Source organism: Oreochromis niloticus, linkage group LG4 (genome assembly GCF_001858045.2).
Source record: "Oreochromis niloticus isolate F11D_XX linkage group LG4, O_niloticus_UMD_NMBU, whole genome shotgun sequence".
Taxonomy (NCBI): domain Eukaryota; kingdom Metazoa; phylum Chordata; class Actinopteri; order Cichliformes; family Cichlidae; genus Oreochromis; species Oreochromis niloticus.
Window position 1 is genome coordinate 11791276 of NC_031969.2, and position 14431 is coordinate 11805706.

General features: G+C 40.8%; 2 protein-coding genes and 1 long non-coding RNA gene across 3 annotated transcripts in view; 1 reads left to right on the forward strand and 2 right to left on the reverse strand.

Moving 5' to 3' along the window:
- llgl1 (LLGL scribble cell polarity complex component 1) overlaps nt 1-2450 on the reverse strand; it is a 34248-nt gene extending 31798 nt beyond the window's left edge. Inside the window, 1 exon segment of the mRNA XM_003454933.5 lies at nt 2244-2450. Within this exon segment, the coding sequence (XP_003454981.2) occupies nt 2244-2324 (81 nt within the window). The 5' untranslated portion in view covers nt 2325-2450.
- Nucleotides 2451-2741: 291 nt separating this feature from the next.
- LOC112846772 (uncharacterized) lies at nt 2742-8382 on the forward strand. Its single transcript, XR_003219921.1, has 4 exons — nt 2742-2842; nt 3936-4106; nt 5111-5283; nt 7819-8382. It is a non-coding gene; the product is annotated as an uncharacterized LOC112846772 (long non-coding RNA).
- myo15aa (myosin XVAa) overlaps nt 3896-14431 on the reverse strand; it is a 56323-nt gene continuing 45787 nt past the window's right edge. Inside the window, exons 36-64 of the mRNA XM_025906845.1 lie at nt 13894-14031; nt 13723-13783; nt 13288-13435; nt 13108-13201; nt 12882-13002; nt 12662-12777; nt 12485-12544; nt 12188-12263; nt 11957-12072; nt 11734-11852; nt 11381-11522; nt 10589-10700; nt 10407-10481; nt 10052-10254; nt 9659-9783; nt 9470-9533; nt 9268-9340; nt 8977-9050; nt 8791-8873; nt 8565-8695; nt 8390-8484; nt 7797-7874; nt 7582-7678; nt 7304-7464; nt 6906-7039; nt 5591-5724; nt 5093-5226; nt 4672-4812; nt 3896-4031 (exon numbers count right to left, since the gene is read on the reverse strand). Of these exons, the coding sequence (XP_025762630.1) occupies nt 3930-4031; nt 4672-4812; nt 5093-5226; nt 5591-5724; nt 6906-7039; nt 7304-7464; nt 7582-7678; nt 7797-7874; nt 8390-8484; nt 8565-8695; nt 8791-8873; nt 8977-9050; nt 9268-9340; nt 9470-9533; nt 9659-9783; nt 10052-10254; nt 10407-10481; nt 10589-10700; nt 11381-11522; nt 11734-11852; nt 11957-12072; nt 12188-12263; nt 12485-12544; nt 12662-12777; nt 12882-13002; nt 13108-13201; nt 13288-13435; nt 13723-13783; nt 13894-14031 (3207 nt within the window). The 3' untranslated portion in view covers nt 3896-3929. The remainder of the gene's footprint in view (nt 4032-4671; nt 4813-5092; nt 5227-5590; nt 5725-6905; nt 7040-7303; nt 7465-7581; nt 7679-7796; nt 7875-8389; nt 8485-8564; nt 8696-8790; nt 8874-8976; nt 9051-9267; nt 9341-9469; nt 9534-9658; nt 9784-10051; nt 10255-10406; nt 10482-10588; nt 10701-11380; nt 11523-11733; nt 11853-11956; nt 12073-12187; nt 12264-12484; nt 12545-12661; nt 12778-12881; nt 13003-13107; nt 13202-13287; nt 13436-13722; nt 13784-13893; nt 14032-14431) is intronic.

The window sequence follows — 14431 nt, forward strand, 5'->3', positions numbered from 1 at the left end:
CCTTAAATCCTTTATTTTTTCAATTTATTTCCAGTCTCTGAAAATGGATGGCTGTGGATAAATATGGCTGTAAATTCTAAATAGTTAACGCAGCACTTTTGTTGAACCTACTAAAATGACCCTGAAAGTCTGCACTTCAATCACATCCCGGTTGTTTGATTATAAATCCACTGGTGGTGTGTAGAAGCAAAACTACAACAGAAAATGATGTCTTTGTCCAACAAATAATGGCCCTAACTGTACTCTCCTACCACAAAGGCATTTATCTAGTGGGCGATTCGCTCAGATGTCTCGTTTTGTTTGACAAAATACAAAATATATTTATCAGATATGACTCTGCAATACACCAGCTCTCATTAAATCACTCTCGTCAATACATTTCTGATAGCTTTGTAACGGCAACAATGATGTCAAACTGATTTGCTCTGGAGTTTTTGCCCACCTGAGTCACATGCACACAAAAGCTTACTTCCACATAGGATATCATCAGGAATCAGTGACAGAAAAAAAAAAAAAAAAAAAAAAGATAAATGATCACACCTCATTTTTGAGAAGTTAACAAGAGCAATTACTTTCACATTTGTGAGAGTTGTTTTATCCCGTAACTAAATTAAAAAATTAAATGAACAAAACAAACACCTGATCATTCTATTACCAAAAGAGATGCTGATTAATTTTCTAAGGAAAAAAAACAACAATCTAAAACCGTTCAATGGCAAACTCAATGAGGGCCTTGGCTGGAATGCAGATACTGAGGCGGGATGATATAAGGACAGTTTGTCAAAGCGCTCATGTCACTGTGCTGGCCACAGTGAGCCATCTCATTCATGCTACTCAGACAACTGAGGTTACCCAAGTCTGCAAGGTCATGTAAGTGCGACTCTAGGAGCCACGAAAGGCTGAATAACATTTTCCAGGACATGCGCTGGTTCATGTTTTTTACATTACCTATTCTTTCATTTGCTAAAAAGGCTTAAAAGAGGACTCTTGACTTCAGAGTGCAAGTCAACTTAAAGTACTTAATTCTGGAGAAATAAAGCTACTGTAGTGCTGATTCTTAACGATAAAGATCAGTCATCATCGTGTTGTTTGCACCGCAGTCCTAAACAATCCTGCTGAGAAGGGTTAATATCATTATCGCATCCAGTGTGCAGGACAAACTTGATTCTTTCAACATTTAAAAGGTCAGCTTTCTGGGACACTTTCTGAGACACAGCATGCAGACCGTGCCTTCACCTAACCTGAGTTCAAGGCCACTGCAGTGCTCAGTATGAGTGTAGAAACACCCTGTTAGGTAAGTTACTACAGCTGACACTGGATATGCAGAATTATCAATACATTCCACAGATCTGGGTGGTGCAAGCTACTTTTAGGTTCCCACCTGTGTAGCAACAGTGATCTGGGTGACAAGATGCAGCTTATACTGAAAGTAGAACTGAAATGAGCTCTTACATTGACTGTCCAGAGGGGAAACCCACCATCACCACCACTGAATGTTACCACAGGACGCTCAGATTTACTGTACATGAACTGGTTCATATCCATGTGGATGTGATGCCAGCATGAAACCTGACACTCGTGGCTGCACTCACAGACCCCCGAGAACTGGAACAAGGGGTATGAGGACTCAGCATAACAAAAAAGCAGCAGAGATTAAAAAAAACCCTTCTGCACGCAGAGTTCTGGCAGCTTCTACTAAAACCAGACGAGAGGAGTAAAACGTGCCATCACGCTGAGAGCCACCCTTGCTCATTGCATGACAGATGGGTCACACCACACGAAGCATCAAACTGCTGGAAAAGCATGTATTGTAATTTAATCCCGTTAATCTGCATGCTGATAATCCCCAACACCCACACAATCCTCTGTTGGTGGTTAATTACAGCAATATTAGCGCTACAGAGACAAGTTTTCCTTGATTGCTGCTCGGTGCTCACTTTGAGCGAGGTCCTGGTTTGGGTGAGGGGTAATTAACACGCCGTGAAAACAACTCAACAGCCACTAAACACACATCAACAAAGCGCCCTGCAAACACACCACCCGCACTTCACAGCTAATCTGTCTTTCTGTCCGCGAAGTAGGACAGAAAACAGCAAGCGCGAGAGGAGTGGCCGGACTTCAACGCTGCAAAGTACTGGCTTTTTTATGTACCTATACTTATAAAACAAGTCTTTTAGTTTAGGGGAACCAGCCGAGAGGAGGAATACCATCTCCCTCTCTTTCCTCTTGTCCCGTTACTTTACCTTGTTGAAGGCGAAAAGCTCCTGTTTTATCTTCTCTCTCTGCGGGTCGGTGCCCTGCCGACGAAACCTAAACTTCATCATCTTCAAGCCGGTCACGGGGGAGGCAGGACCGAGGGGACGGAGAGGGTAACACGGAGTTATCGACCCGAGCTTCTCAGCGGCACTAGAGGCGGTTCGGCGCAGTCGGAAGATGCTAAGCTAGCTAACGGACTAGCCCATGCAGGCTGAAAGCGGGGGTACAACACTACTGCCTCTGCTGCTCCTGCTGCGGCTCTCCTCCCTCCTCTCCCTCCTGGTGCTGTTTAGGTCGTGGTGGGTTTGACCACAGCAGCCCCCCCTCTTCCCGGTTCACACGGATCCCGTTATTGGTAACCAATAGGGACGAGGAAATCTGCGAGCAATTACTCAGCAACGCCTACACAACCAAGGGCTCGCGAGAGGGATGCTCAGTTTGTAGCACAGGGTACACCGGCGGTATGTCCCAGCTGCCTGAATCTGTACACTGCGACAACTGGGAGGTCCTTTAAACAAAATGGAACGGCCAGAGATTAAATAGCCAATAACGGCTAACTTTTCTCACTTGAAACTGTGGAGAAAATGTAAATATTTTACTTTAACTATTGTAAAGTTGTTTTTTTTAACATGTCAAAAACTGGGTTTAAGATAAATAATGGAAGCAGACAGATTCAATTATCTTTGAAGTAGTCCTTCAAACATGATTATACTTCCTGTTTAGGAAGAAAAACATGAAAAGAATGGTAAATCTGACCATTAATTGAAGGCTATATTTAGCATATATTTTATTTTAATTATATTCTACTAGTTGTTTTTTTTTAGTAGTATTTTATTCACCAATGATTTTCTATACTCTTTAATTCCAGCTAACTCATATACATTGTTGTGTATTTGCTAAAAAATAAGAAAGTACTCACACACCACTATTGTTATACTAAAGCTTTAATTTATTATTCACATGCAATAGTTATGTAAAACTGCTATTTGCAAAAAAATTAATTGTAAAAATAAAATATTTAAGTTAGTGCAAACTGTTAGCAATGTGGCCTCAAAACTTATGTGCCAAAAAGACTTTGCCCCTTGGCAAAGCAGAGAATAAGAAATGTGCCAGAAAAAGTTATTTATCCTATCAAACCAAAAGTTTCCATTAATGTCAAAACCAAGATGAGGTTATACGGGTTTGTTTGTTATACAGCAATAAACTGGCGTCCTGATTTTGTTCATGTGGAAGACCACAGTTACACTAAATTAATGTTGTCCTAAGAACAAAGTAAATCATGCTATTTTTCTAAAGAGGGGGCATGGAAACAAGGAGACCTTAACCCTTACAGTTATATTGGACAAGATCTTAAACATTTCTGGATGTAAAACTTTAAACATTAAAGATTGAGGCATTCATTCAGGTTTCTCCTAAAACCGGAATGTGACTGACATGAATGACATTTTATGTGCCAAATCATTCATTAAGAAAACAGCCGATCAATTAAGAAAAAATAAAATTGTCATGGCCATAATGGAAAAGCACTTTTTCAAAATCATCACAATAAACAAGTTATCAACTTACATAACAGTGCCTTTACATACAAAAATAACCTGTCTTACGAATAGAGGTAGAGTACATTTTAAGGCATAAACTGTGATTTCTATGTATATGTCATCTTCGTCTTTGTGCTATAGCAGGGTGATTTCACTTGGTGGCAATGTGAGTCTCTTCTCTCTGACTGACAGCATGTTCTCCACGTGCATGGCGATGACTCGGCACAGCTCCAGGCCCTGGAAAACATCATATAGACCCTTAAAGAAACAACACTGGACTTAAGATGAAGAGTGAATGTAGACTGCACAGTGGTACGGTTAGGGGCTAAAGTCTTTGGACACTTTTTCCTTTTGTAATTTTGCTTGTGTACACCATCAGAGTGAATTTTAAATCAATCAATATGTGATTGAAGTCCAGACTTTCAGACTGCAGATTATAACACATTAACTGCAAAAGCAACCCAAAAGTTTCTCAAGGCAAAGAAATGGGATATCTTTCTTAAACCAATAAAGCATGCTCTTCAGTTTTCAAATGCAAAACTAAAGGCAGAGACCCACAAATAAGCAGCAACTGAATGTGGTTGGAGTAAAAGCCTGGGGGAGGCATCTCAAGAGAGAAAACTAAGCATTTGGTGATGACCGTGGGTTGTAGACTTCAAGCTGTCGTTGACTGCAAAAGATTTTCGCAAATGGGGTACTGAGTATAAAAATCACTTTAATTCCTTAAAATGTGATGGAACACTTTCATTAAACGCCTTGAATTAAAGCTAAAAGTGTGCACCTCAGTCACATGTTGATTGCAGAAATGTGTCACTGTAAATACAGACACTGTTACACACACACATCTAAATCGTCCATCTATGTCTTATAAACCCACCTGCTCCAGCTGCAGCTGTGTGACACGCTGGTTAAGCAGGTCTCCTATCATGATCTCCACATATGGGTAACTGGAGCCAGATGTTGGCCTCTGAGTGCGAGTTGATTGGATCTCCTTCAGAGGGAAACGCACCATAGTCTCCTAATCACACACAAACACACCAATGTGCATATAAATAGGCATTCAAGGGACACACAGATATAAAATATAAGATTTTTAAAAGTTATATTTTGTCTTGCATAGATTTTTTTTTTATTTGTAATTTAGATTTGATTAAAAAATGATGGATGGGAGAGCCAGTAAACACCATAACCAAGAGAGGGAGCCAAAAGCTTTGTTTAAATATAATAAAATTTCTGCCTTTTTTGTATTTTTAAATCACAATAGATCAGTAAAAGGGTTAAATGCTTGTTTGACTCACATGTGTATCCTTGTTAAGGAAATGAAGCCCATTCAGATTAACAGCCAGGATGCATGGGGCGTGGACGGAGGAAGAGCCAGAACTCTGGATGTAGAAGAAGGAGGAGCCAAACATGGGGAAGGCACTGACCAGACCTGGGCAAAAACACACCAAAGATCACTTCTGATAAGCTGCCACATTCAAATTGCGAGGTAAAGATGTTTACAGAAAACGTCGTGACAAATCAGCATGCTTTTGAACATTTTCTTTCCCACTGTTCCAACAAAAATGCTCCAAGAAGACACTTTGCTGCACTCATATCAACTTAGAACTGCTATTTGGGATCAGAATAAGCCTTTTTTTTGTTTACCAGATGTTTATCCTAATAGAATTGTGGCAGAATATGCAAGTGGCTTTTCTATTAACTATGCAAAAGTTATTAATATTATACGACATATGTAAAAGTTAAATGGCCAAACTGTGAGTATCTTTCACACTCACAAAGAACTGTTGCCTTACCAAGGAACTGCGCACGGGCCTGATGTGGGTTTAAGGGCTGGACCTGCTGCATGTGTTGTGTTGTCATGTTCAGCCACTGCTGTGAACCCTGTTTGCTGTAGAACTGTGGAGGGATACACTCCTGCACCTCACGGCTAACACACACACACACACACACACAAAGAGTGAACAAGGTGTAATTGAGAGACAGCAGATCAAATTATACATGTGCATGTTAGGTGTATTTTTCTGTGCAAGTCGACAATGTTCAAAACAGAGTGTTCCTTGCTATGGTGGCCCTGAGAGGTCAAAAAGACTGCAGCATAAGACAGGGACAGAAAAATACAAAAATGCTACAAAAGCACACAAAAATACACAATGGAATTAAAAAAGAAACACACAACAGATGTAAAGCAAAAAGAAAAAAGAAAAAGATAAATAACACAATGGAAGTTGAAAAAAAAGCTCCCAAAACACAACAGAAGTGTTTTTTAGTAGAAAATGTTACAGAACAGCTGTGGAAATGAGAGAAACACAAACATCAGAAGGATTACACTGAGATACAGAACCTGAGGATTTGTAGCTGATGTGAGGAAGAAAAGGTCTAATTGGATCATTCATATAACACTGTAGATGAATGTTTTATATTAGCTGTTCAACATGCCATGTTATGGTCTAACCTAATGAATTTTCATTGTGTTTTGTGTGCTTTTGCAACATTTTTCTATTTGCTGGTGTTCTTTTACGTTGCAGTACGTTTGACCTCTCAGGGCTACCGTACATTCTCTTCTACCACTGCTTCTCCAACCTGTGTTTCCCCAAGTTTTAGTCCTGGGTCCACTATTATTGTCTTACTACATTTTAAAGGGCGTTGTTATATAAAACCTTCAGGATGGGTCACCCCTGCTAACTTAGTCTCTGGATGCAGGAGCAACTTTCTCAGCCCTTTGTGATGGAGCCACAATATCAGAAATAGTAGAAAAGGGATATCTGGGCAAACTTTGCTCTTCTGTAAGTCAGCCATGTCTTACTGTTTGGAAAAAATTAAACTACTAAAAGTCTCAATCACTGATTTCTTTAGATCACTTTAATTTAAATCACTTTGAATCAATTTAATTCCTAAAAAGTGAATGGAACACTTTCATTAAACCGTTTGAATTAAAGCTAAAAGTCTGCACTTCAGTCACATATGATGGGCGACAAAAAAAATCAACATAAACCAACCTTTAATTTGTCCCTTGTATCACTAGTAATTTGCCTAAAACTAATTGATATGCAAGTGTGACTTGGTACATTAGCATGAAAAAGGTTTCCAACAACAAATGGGTATATTTACAGCGTGGGGAGGTAGATGGTGTCTTTGGCACGATGCTGTAGGGCAGCCAGCCTGGTAATCTGCTGCAGATGCTGTTCACTGGGCTTACCCTGAGGAACCACACTCAGCAAGGCCTTCACATAGTCTGGCAACACCTTCAAAAGAGATGCACAATGTGCATTAGTCCGTCTTGTTTCTATGACAAATATCAACTGATAAGAAGATGAAACAAGATGTACTTCTATGCAAACCGCCCGACCACAAAAAACCCTCATCAGGTGGTGATGACTTTTGATTTGGAGGTCCAAATTCAGCAATGTATGTGGCCAAACAAAAAATTAGGTTGGCTATCCAATGAAATATTAGGATGTGATTTCAGGACTGCTACAACCTACAGCTCTGTGAAATGAGATTTATACCTGGTTATAGTGCATGGTGACATAGAGTTCATTGTCAAGTTTGAGAGCTAGACTCCATATAACCCTTCTGAACCAAAGACTGTAGTTGGCATCCACAGGCTCTGCCTCTGTAGCGATGTCCAGGATGTACTCTCGCTTGTTCAGGGGACGTACATTCTGACCTACACAGAAAGACACTTTAGTAACCATCTATTATCCAAAACGTGTCACAATATCTAACTCGGCAAAAGGAAATGTTCGCCTTTTAGAGCTCCACTAAAACAAAAGATCCTTGTTACCCTTGTGTGTGACCAGAAAGACGGCATATTCATCCAGTGCTTCCATTCTTTGGAGTCCCATCTCAAAGCAAAGCTCCTCGATCACATCCAAAGCAACCTGATAAGGAAAAAGCAAATCTGCCACTACAGGCTACAAATTCGGCATCTGTGTTTTACATTTAGAGACTGCAGCCATTCTGCGTGTGTGTGTGCATGTGTGTGTGTTTTCCACTCACAGAGCATGTCTTGATTTTTAAGTGCCTTTCGATGCCACCTGGGAGCAGGAACAGCTGTCTCTTGGAGCTACGCCCGGCCTGTACACGGACAACAAATCAGAGGGAAACGTCACAGACTGCTGTCCACAGCTGTTACTGAGAGTAGTCATGTAGCAAAGTCACATCTGAACATGACAGACAGACACCACGGTATGAAAGATATCACTGTAGATTAATTAGCACGCCCTGATCTGTCTGATAAAGGAGACTATACGGTCAAGTCAAGTCAAGTTTATTTATAAAGCACATTTAAAAACAACCGAGGCTGACCAAAGTGCTGTACAATAAAATACAAATATAAAATACTATAAAACACAGGTACATAAAATGCCTCACAAATAAAACAATAAATTAAAAACAATAGGTTAAACCTTGCTAAAAGCCAGTGAAAATAGGTGAGTTTTAAGAGCAGTTTTAAAAGGGACTATCCCGATTGTTTTTCCGTATTTTTAAACACCTGTTGACACTTTCAGTCAATAAATGTTAGCAATTCTTACAATTTTGACATATTTCAAGCCACAAAGGAACACCGTGTAGCTTATTTACAAACTAACCATCATTGCTTTGAGTTCCATGCTGTTGGGATACTGCACACGCCCACCATACTGAAAAGTCCTCCTCAGATTCTGCTCGCATGCCTTGGCAATACCTGTCAATTGGAACAGCAGCTAGTAAACACTTTAGACCAGTGAAGATCAAAAGAGATGGACTGATGAACACGATGCCCACCTTGGTATTGCAAACCAGGGCTGGCACATGCATCCTGGAGAAACGTCAACAGAAACGGCTTCATAACATCAGAGCAGCGATGGAAAGCTGTGAGAATATACATCAGCCGCCATCCTCTCTGACAGCTGTCCCTGCACACAGAGAAGCGCGCACACAGCCACAGGTTAAAGCCTCTCCACGATCATGTCACCGCTCTTTAAGAACAAGCGAGTGCTGGAAGCCTTACGGTTTGGAGCTAGTGTTGACAGTAACTTGTTTCATCACTTGGCAGTAGGCTTCATCCTTCATCAGGCCATGGTCACCACTTAACTAGATTTATTTAAGCACATGCATGAAGGAAAAACATAAAATCACATACACAGACCTCGTCTTAGTATTATGATGGGTAGACAATTTGCTGATATCGGCATACCTTTAATATAGTGGTGACCAGGTCCTGCTCGGTCTGGCCTTTCATTGGGAAGTCTCCCATAAACTTCATTATAGCTGGGCAAAATAAACATATATATATGTTATATACTGGCTGAAGAAGGAGCTGGACCACATCTTTTCTGACTTATTTCGTTTAAAGCACATTAATGCTTTTATACTAAAAATAAACTAAAAATAAACACAAAGAAACACGACGTGTATGCGTATTTTATGCTGCTATCTTCTGCTTCAACCTCCTATGTTTCTCCTCGTTTCCACACTCTGCTCTCACCTAAGAAGATGTCAGCAGCCACTCGGTTCATCCCACTGTCTGAGAAGTCAATCAGTGACTCCTGGATTGGAGACTAGAAAGAGAAACAAGATGTTAAACCAGAACACGATGGCAAGAAAAACATTTTAGATGTCTGTGCACAGGCACAGAGAAACATATAATACATATTTGAACACAGAGACGTGATTGTGATTTGAATTACCTTGGAGAATTTGACCATGTCAGCAGGGTCCCTGGGCTCCTTCCCCTTTTTCGCTTTCTGATCACTGTGGGGAAAAGCAGTCAATCAACCCTTGGTTATTTATTTATCACTGTAAGAGCAAATTTTAGCTTTACATTGAACCCTTCCGACTCTTTTTTGTTTTTGACACTGCACATGTGTGTGTCTGACCTCCTGTTCCTCTGTGCTTCTCTGAAGTACTTCTTGGCAAACTCAACCATGTGGTACTGGCTGCTGTGCAGAGGCAGGTCATCCACTTCGACACCCAGGCTGTCTCCATACATCTCATTCACTACCTGAGACACACACACACCCACAGCATGAAGAGCAAAAGCAACAGTGCCACTTACTGGGAGCACCAACAGTGTAATTATTTAAAAAATATTTCCATTTCTGCTAACCAAAGCATTCCAATGTATGCTGTATAAACACTGGCTAATACCATAATGTAAGGGTGCTATTCATGTTGAGCTCTGTAGGTTACACTAGCCTTTAACCTATTATTCTGACAGTGGGAAGCTTGAAAAGCGGAAAAAAAAGAGTTTAAAAAAATGCAGTTAGCACCTCGGTGGAGAGATCGAGCTCATGAGCAGCTACAGCTGAGCCCATCGCAACGGCAACAGCTGCAGAGGCGGCGACTCGTCCCTGCCGGTCTCGGGGCTCCACGCGTTCAGGAGGCAGAACCAAGAAGTCCGGAGCAGCCACAGGACGGATGTACTCGCTGGGGAACACTCCAGACTTTCCATACACGGCGCCGAACCGCCAGCCTACACGCGTGTACACACACATAATAAGTAGAAGGTTGCACACAAAATAAAGACTCTTCAATGTCTTCAATATTTTGCTTCACACAACCAACATAAATAAATTCCAAAATGTTAGAAGAAAACTAGAATGAAAAAGGTCACGCCACACGCACCAAACTCAGCGGTGTTTCTCTTTAGCTCCTCCAGGAGCATGACCTTCTTCCTCACAATGCAGCCATAACGTTTACCTGAGATACAATCACACAATGAAATGGGCACTGTGAAATGATCCAGAGGCAGAAAACAGATCTATCACTGTGACAATCTTCAGTGTTGGATTGTTCCTATATCTCACCAGCCTCCAGTCCATCCATGTGCTGGAGTCTGATGATGTCGCCTTTGTGGAAGTTGAGCTGAGTTCTGTCCTCAGTGATGTAGTTCCTCACTGCCACCACATACTCTGAGTCCTGACAAAGACAGGGCATGCTGACATCCAGCAGAGAGCCAAAGACATTTGTGCCAAGAAAATCACTTTCCTCACTCGCTGCTTAATGTCAACTTTGAATTGGACAAAAATGGTCAGATACAAGGAGTGAAAATGAGTGAAAAAGAAGGAAATGTCCAAAGAAAAACTCTAAAAGAGAAAGAAATTAAAGTATTCCTCAAAACCACTTTAAAAAATTCAAGAAAGTCTGGTCTCTTGGAAGCAAAATATTTAAAAAATGAGATATTCGTCAAGATTTTTGCACATTATTTTAAGACACTGAAAACTGAGCCAGTTTCACACGTGGATAACAGTGATAAAGAGCACTACGCAGCCTGTGAAAGCACTTAGATGTCAATGTCATGACATCAGTTTTAATTTGGATTACACCTGAAATTTCATCTTTCTAAAGTAAAAAAAAAAAATTAGAAAGTGAATAAAAAAAATCACTTGTTACCCTCAAAACACAACAAATTCCAATTGTAATCAAAGAGGACACGGAGTACAGCCCATGCATACATATATTAAAAAAAGATTATATGAGACTTGTTTTACACGGTAATGTTATCTAGTTTAATTGTGCCTATCAGTGTGCATTATAAAAACTCATCCATTCATAATTCACACTTCATCACACGCACACACTGACAACATTCCTCTGACCTTCTTAAGCTCTGTGAGGAAGTAGTCGATCATATGCTTGACGTGCGGGGCTTTCGCTGAGAACAAGATCAGCTTCTCATTAGTCAGGTTGAACTCAAGCATGTTCTTAGATGGAATAGACACAAACAGGATGTCTGAATAGCTGCAAAGGAAGTGATATGCCAAACCAGGAAGTCAACTTAAAGTCATAGTTCAAAGCAATCAGGCATTTGACATGTTAAATGGAAAGTTAAATAAGATCAATGGCTAGATCTTCTTTTTAGCATCTGATTTGTGTTTTAAAACCAAGAAAGTGCATTTAAAAAATCTAACTTGCAGCATTTTTTAATATGAGTATTTTGTATGAGACTCACCTGTAAGGCCTCAGCACTCTGAAGTAGTCTGAAGCAGAAGAGCTGCTCTTCACCATCTTCAGCAGCTTGATGCCTTTATGAGACACGGACAACACCTGCACTCCTGTCCCCACACTGCCCTGGAAAACACACACAACCAAGTACACATACACACAACACAATATAAACACATGAAACCATTTATTAATTCAGTTTATCTATGCCAAGCAAAACAACAGCTCACAGAGGCTGGAAAGAGGCGAGAGAAGTAGATCTCCCATTCGTCTCTAGCCATGGTGGCCACCTTCTTCTTCACGTTCTCATTGTATGTTCCTGAAACCTGATCCACCTTGTTCTCCGCTGTCACAGAAACAGAGGATCAGTTAAGGTGTGAACTCCTGAGAACCAACAGAGAGTGTCGCATAGATGCAAGTAAGTCATAAACCTTAAAGCATGCATGTTAGTTTCTTCATACCCAACAGGTCTTTCATCCTCTGTCTCTCCTCCTGCGTGATACGTATGCAAGCCTCAGAAAAGGTGTCATGTACAACCTGGGAAGACACAGCCAGGAACAGGAATGTGTTATTGGGAAACACTTGGAGTGAAAAATAACTACATGATAGGCACTATTTTAGCATTTTAATATTAATGAATATTAATACCAGCTCTGAGGTCTCTATGATAATTTACACAAGTTTACACAAAGAAATTGCATAAAAGCAAAATAAATAAAGAAGATGAATATTGACAGTTATTGGATTTATAAACCAACCTGTCTGAAGATCAGATCCAGGATCAGTGGATTGTTCAAGTTCTCTTTAGGATAAAAAACCTGTAAATGGAGGACAGACATAAATAAACTGTATTTTTATGTAAATGATTATACTGACGTTGGACTTTACAGCTCCAATTTTTTGTACTTAGCTAAAAAAAGAAGGTAAAAACACACCTCTTTCCTCATGTAGAGTTTCCACGGGACATTGGAGTAAGTGTAATATTCATCACTGGTTCTGCTGTGGAGCTGAGTCTGAATGATCTCCTCCTCAACTGGCAACTCTCTGGAGACTGGAAGCAAAACATTCATTTATTTATTTATATTATGAACAATGCACACCTGTATCAGTCTAATCTGGAGCTTATTCACGGGTATTTCTACAGTGAAAATTTACCTGGAGGTGGGGCGGGGTTTATGTTGGAGCTAGATGGCCCCTGGGGGCGAGGCTTGGCTTTCTGGCTAGTCTTGTGTCCTCTGTCTTCTTTAGATTGGGCGAACGAAGCCTTTCTATGAGTCTGAGACATGGAAAATGGTTAGATATTGTTTTGCCAGGTGTGTGTGTGTGTGTGTGTGTGTGTGTGTGTGTGTGTGTGTGTGTGTGTGTGTGTGTGTTAGGATACCGGTTGTGGTGGGTTTGCCATTTGATCTTTAAGGATCTCCATTGCTTCATCATGAGGGTCTGGCTTCTTTCCAAACAACTTTCCATCACTTCTCCTACACACACCACAGTAGTCAGAACAGATTAAATCCCACAGAGTACGACAATCATCAATGTCTCACATCATCGTGTGTGTGTTAACCTTTGCGTGGGAGATCCAGAGGAAGATGCTGTGCCTGCAGGCTGGTGCTGTTTGACGATGTCTTTGATGTCATGGCTAGGGTCCAAGTGCTCAGTGTTACTCACAGTGGAGCGGACCACATCCTCGGGAGGGGGGCCACGTGATGGACCTGGAATAAAAAGTTTGATTACACACGAACCCGGTTTGTTCAGGGTTCATCCCTTACCCCTGTAGCCACAGGGGGAAACCCTTAAAGTGATAATCATATACTTACTCAAGGGCAGTTACTCAATTCCGCATTTTCAATTATATGCAGTGGGCTTTCCAACCACAAATCACTATGCTGCAATGCATCAATATTTTTATTTCCACTCCTTTCTGATTCAGAGAATAAGGCATCCTGATCCCTGACTGAAATCACTGACGTTTACACCGCACAGCAAGTGTACCACATACTCGTTTTCCGTTGAACAGCGGCAGCGCTCGGCTTGTGCGGAGACTCCTCACTCTCTTTGGTCTGCAGGAAAAACAACAATAAGCGATACAGCTTCAAGATTATATTTCAGATTTGCATGCACAAACTGTATCGAACGTTATATCACCACAGCAGCGTGTGCGTTTACTCACAGGACTGGGTGTGCGTGAGCGCTGTTGTGAGTGCGCGTGATAGTATGAGGGTGGTGACTGGGGGGCTGGAGCGGCTGGGGGGAAAGAAGACAACATTTGCTGCTGGATTGCTATGGCCTGCATGGTCATCTGCTGGGCCTGCAACACAAACAATTGCACATATATTCAATATTTAGTAAACAATAGTTTATACCTATGTTTAAAACATATTCACATATTCATTATTGGTAGTAAAGCCTTTAGCTTCATGTGTACTGTGACATACAAATGTGAAAGTGGTACTGATTATGGTATCTTTCAGTTAAACATTAGTTTTAGGGGTCAGAGTGCAGCATTATCTTTTTAGCATTTGACTGCATAAAGACAGTTTTATCATACTTCATTTGCTTGTACAGCCATGTGAAAAAAACTCTGTGTAGTCCTGTAAAAAACTAAGTTCACCATTAATGTTTCTATAGATTTTAAGAGGGTAAGTAGCATCAAATGTAATGGATTAACTGATCATCAGCAAGTGCAAGCACGTCTATAAAATCAGATG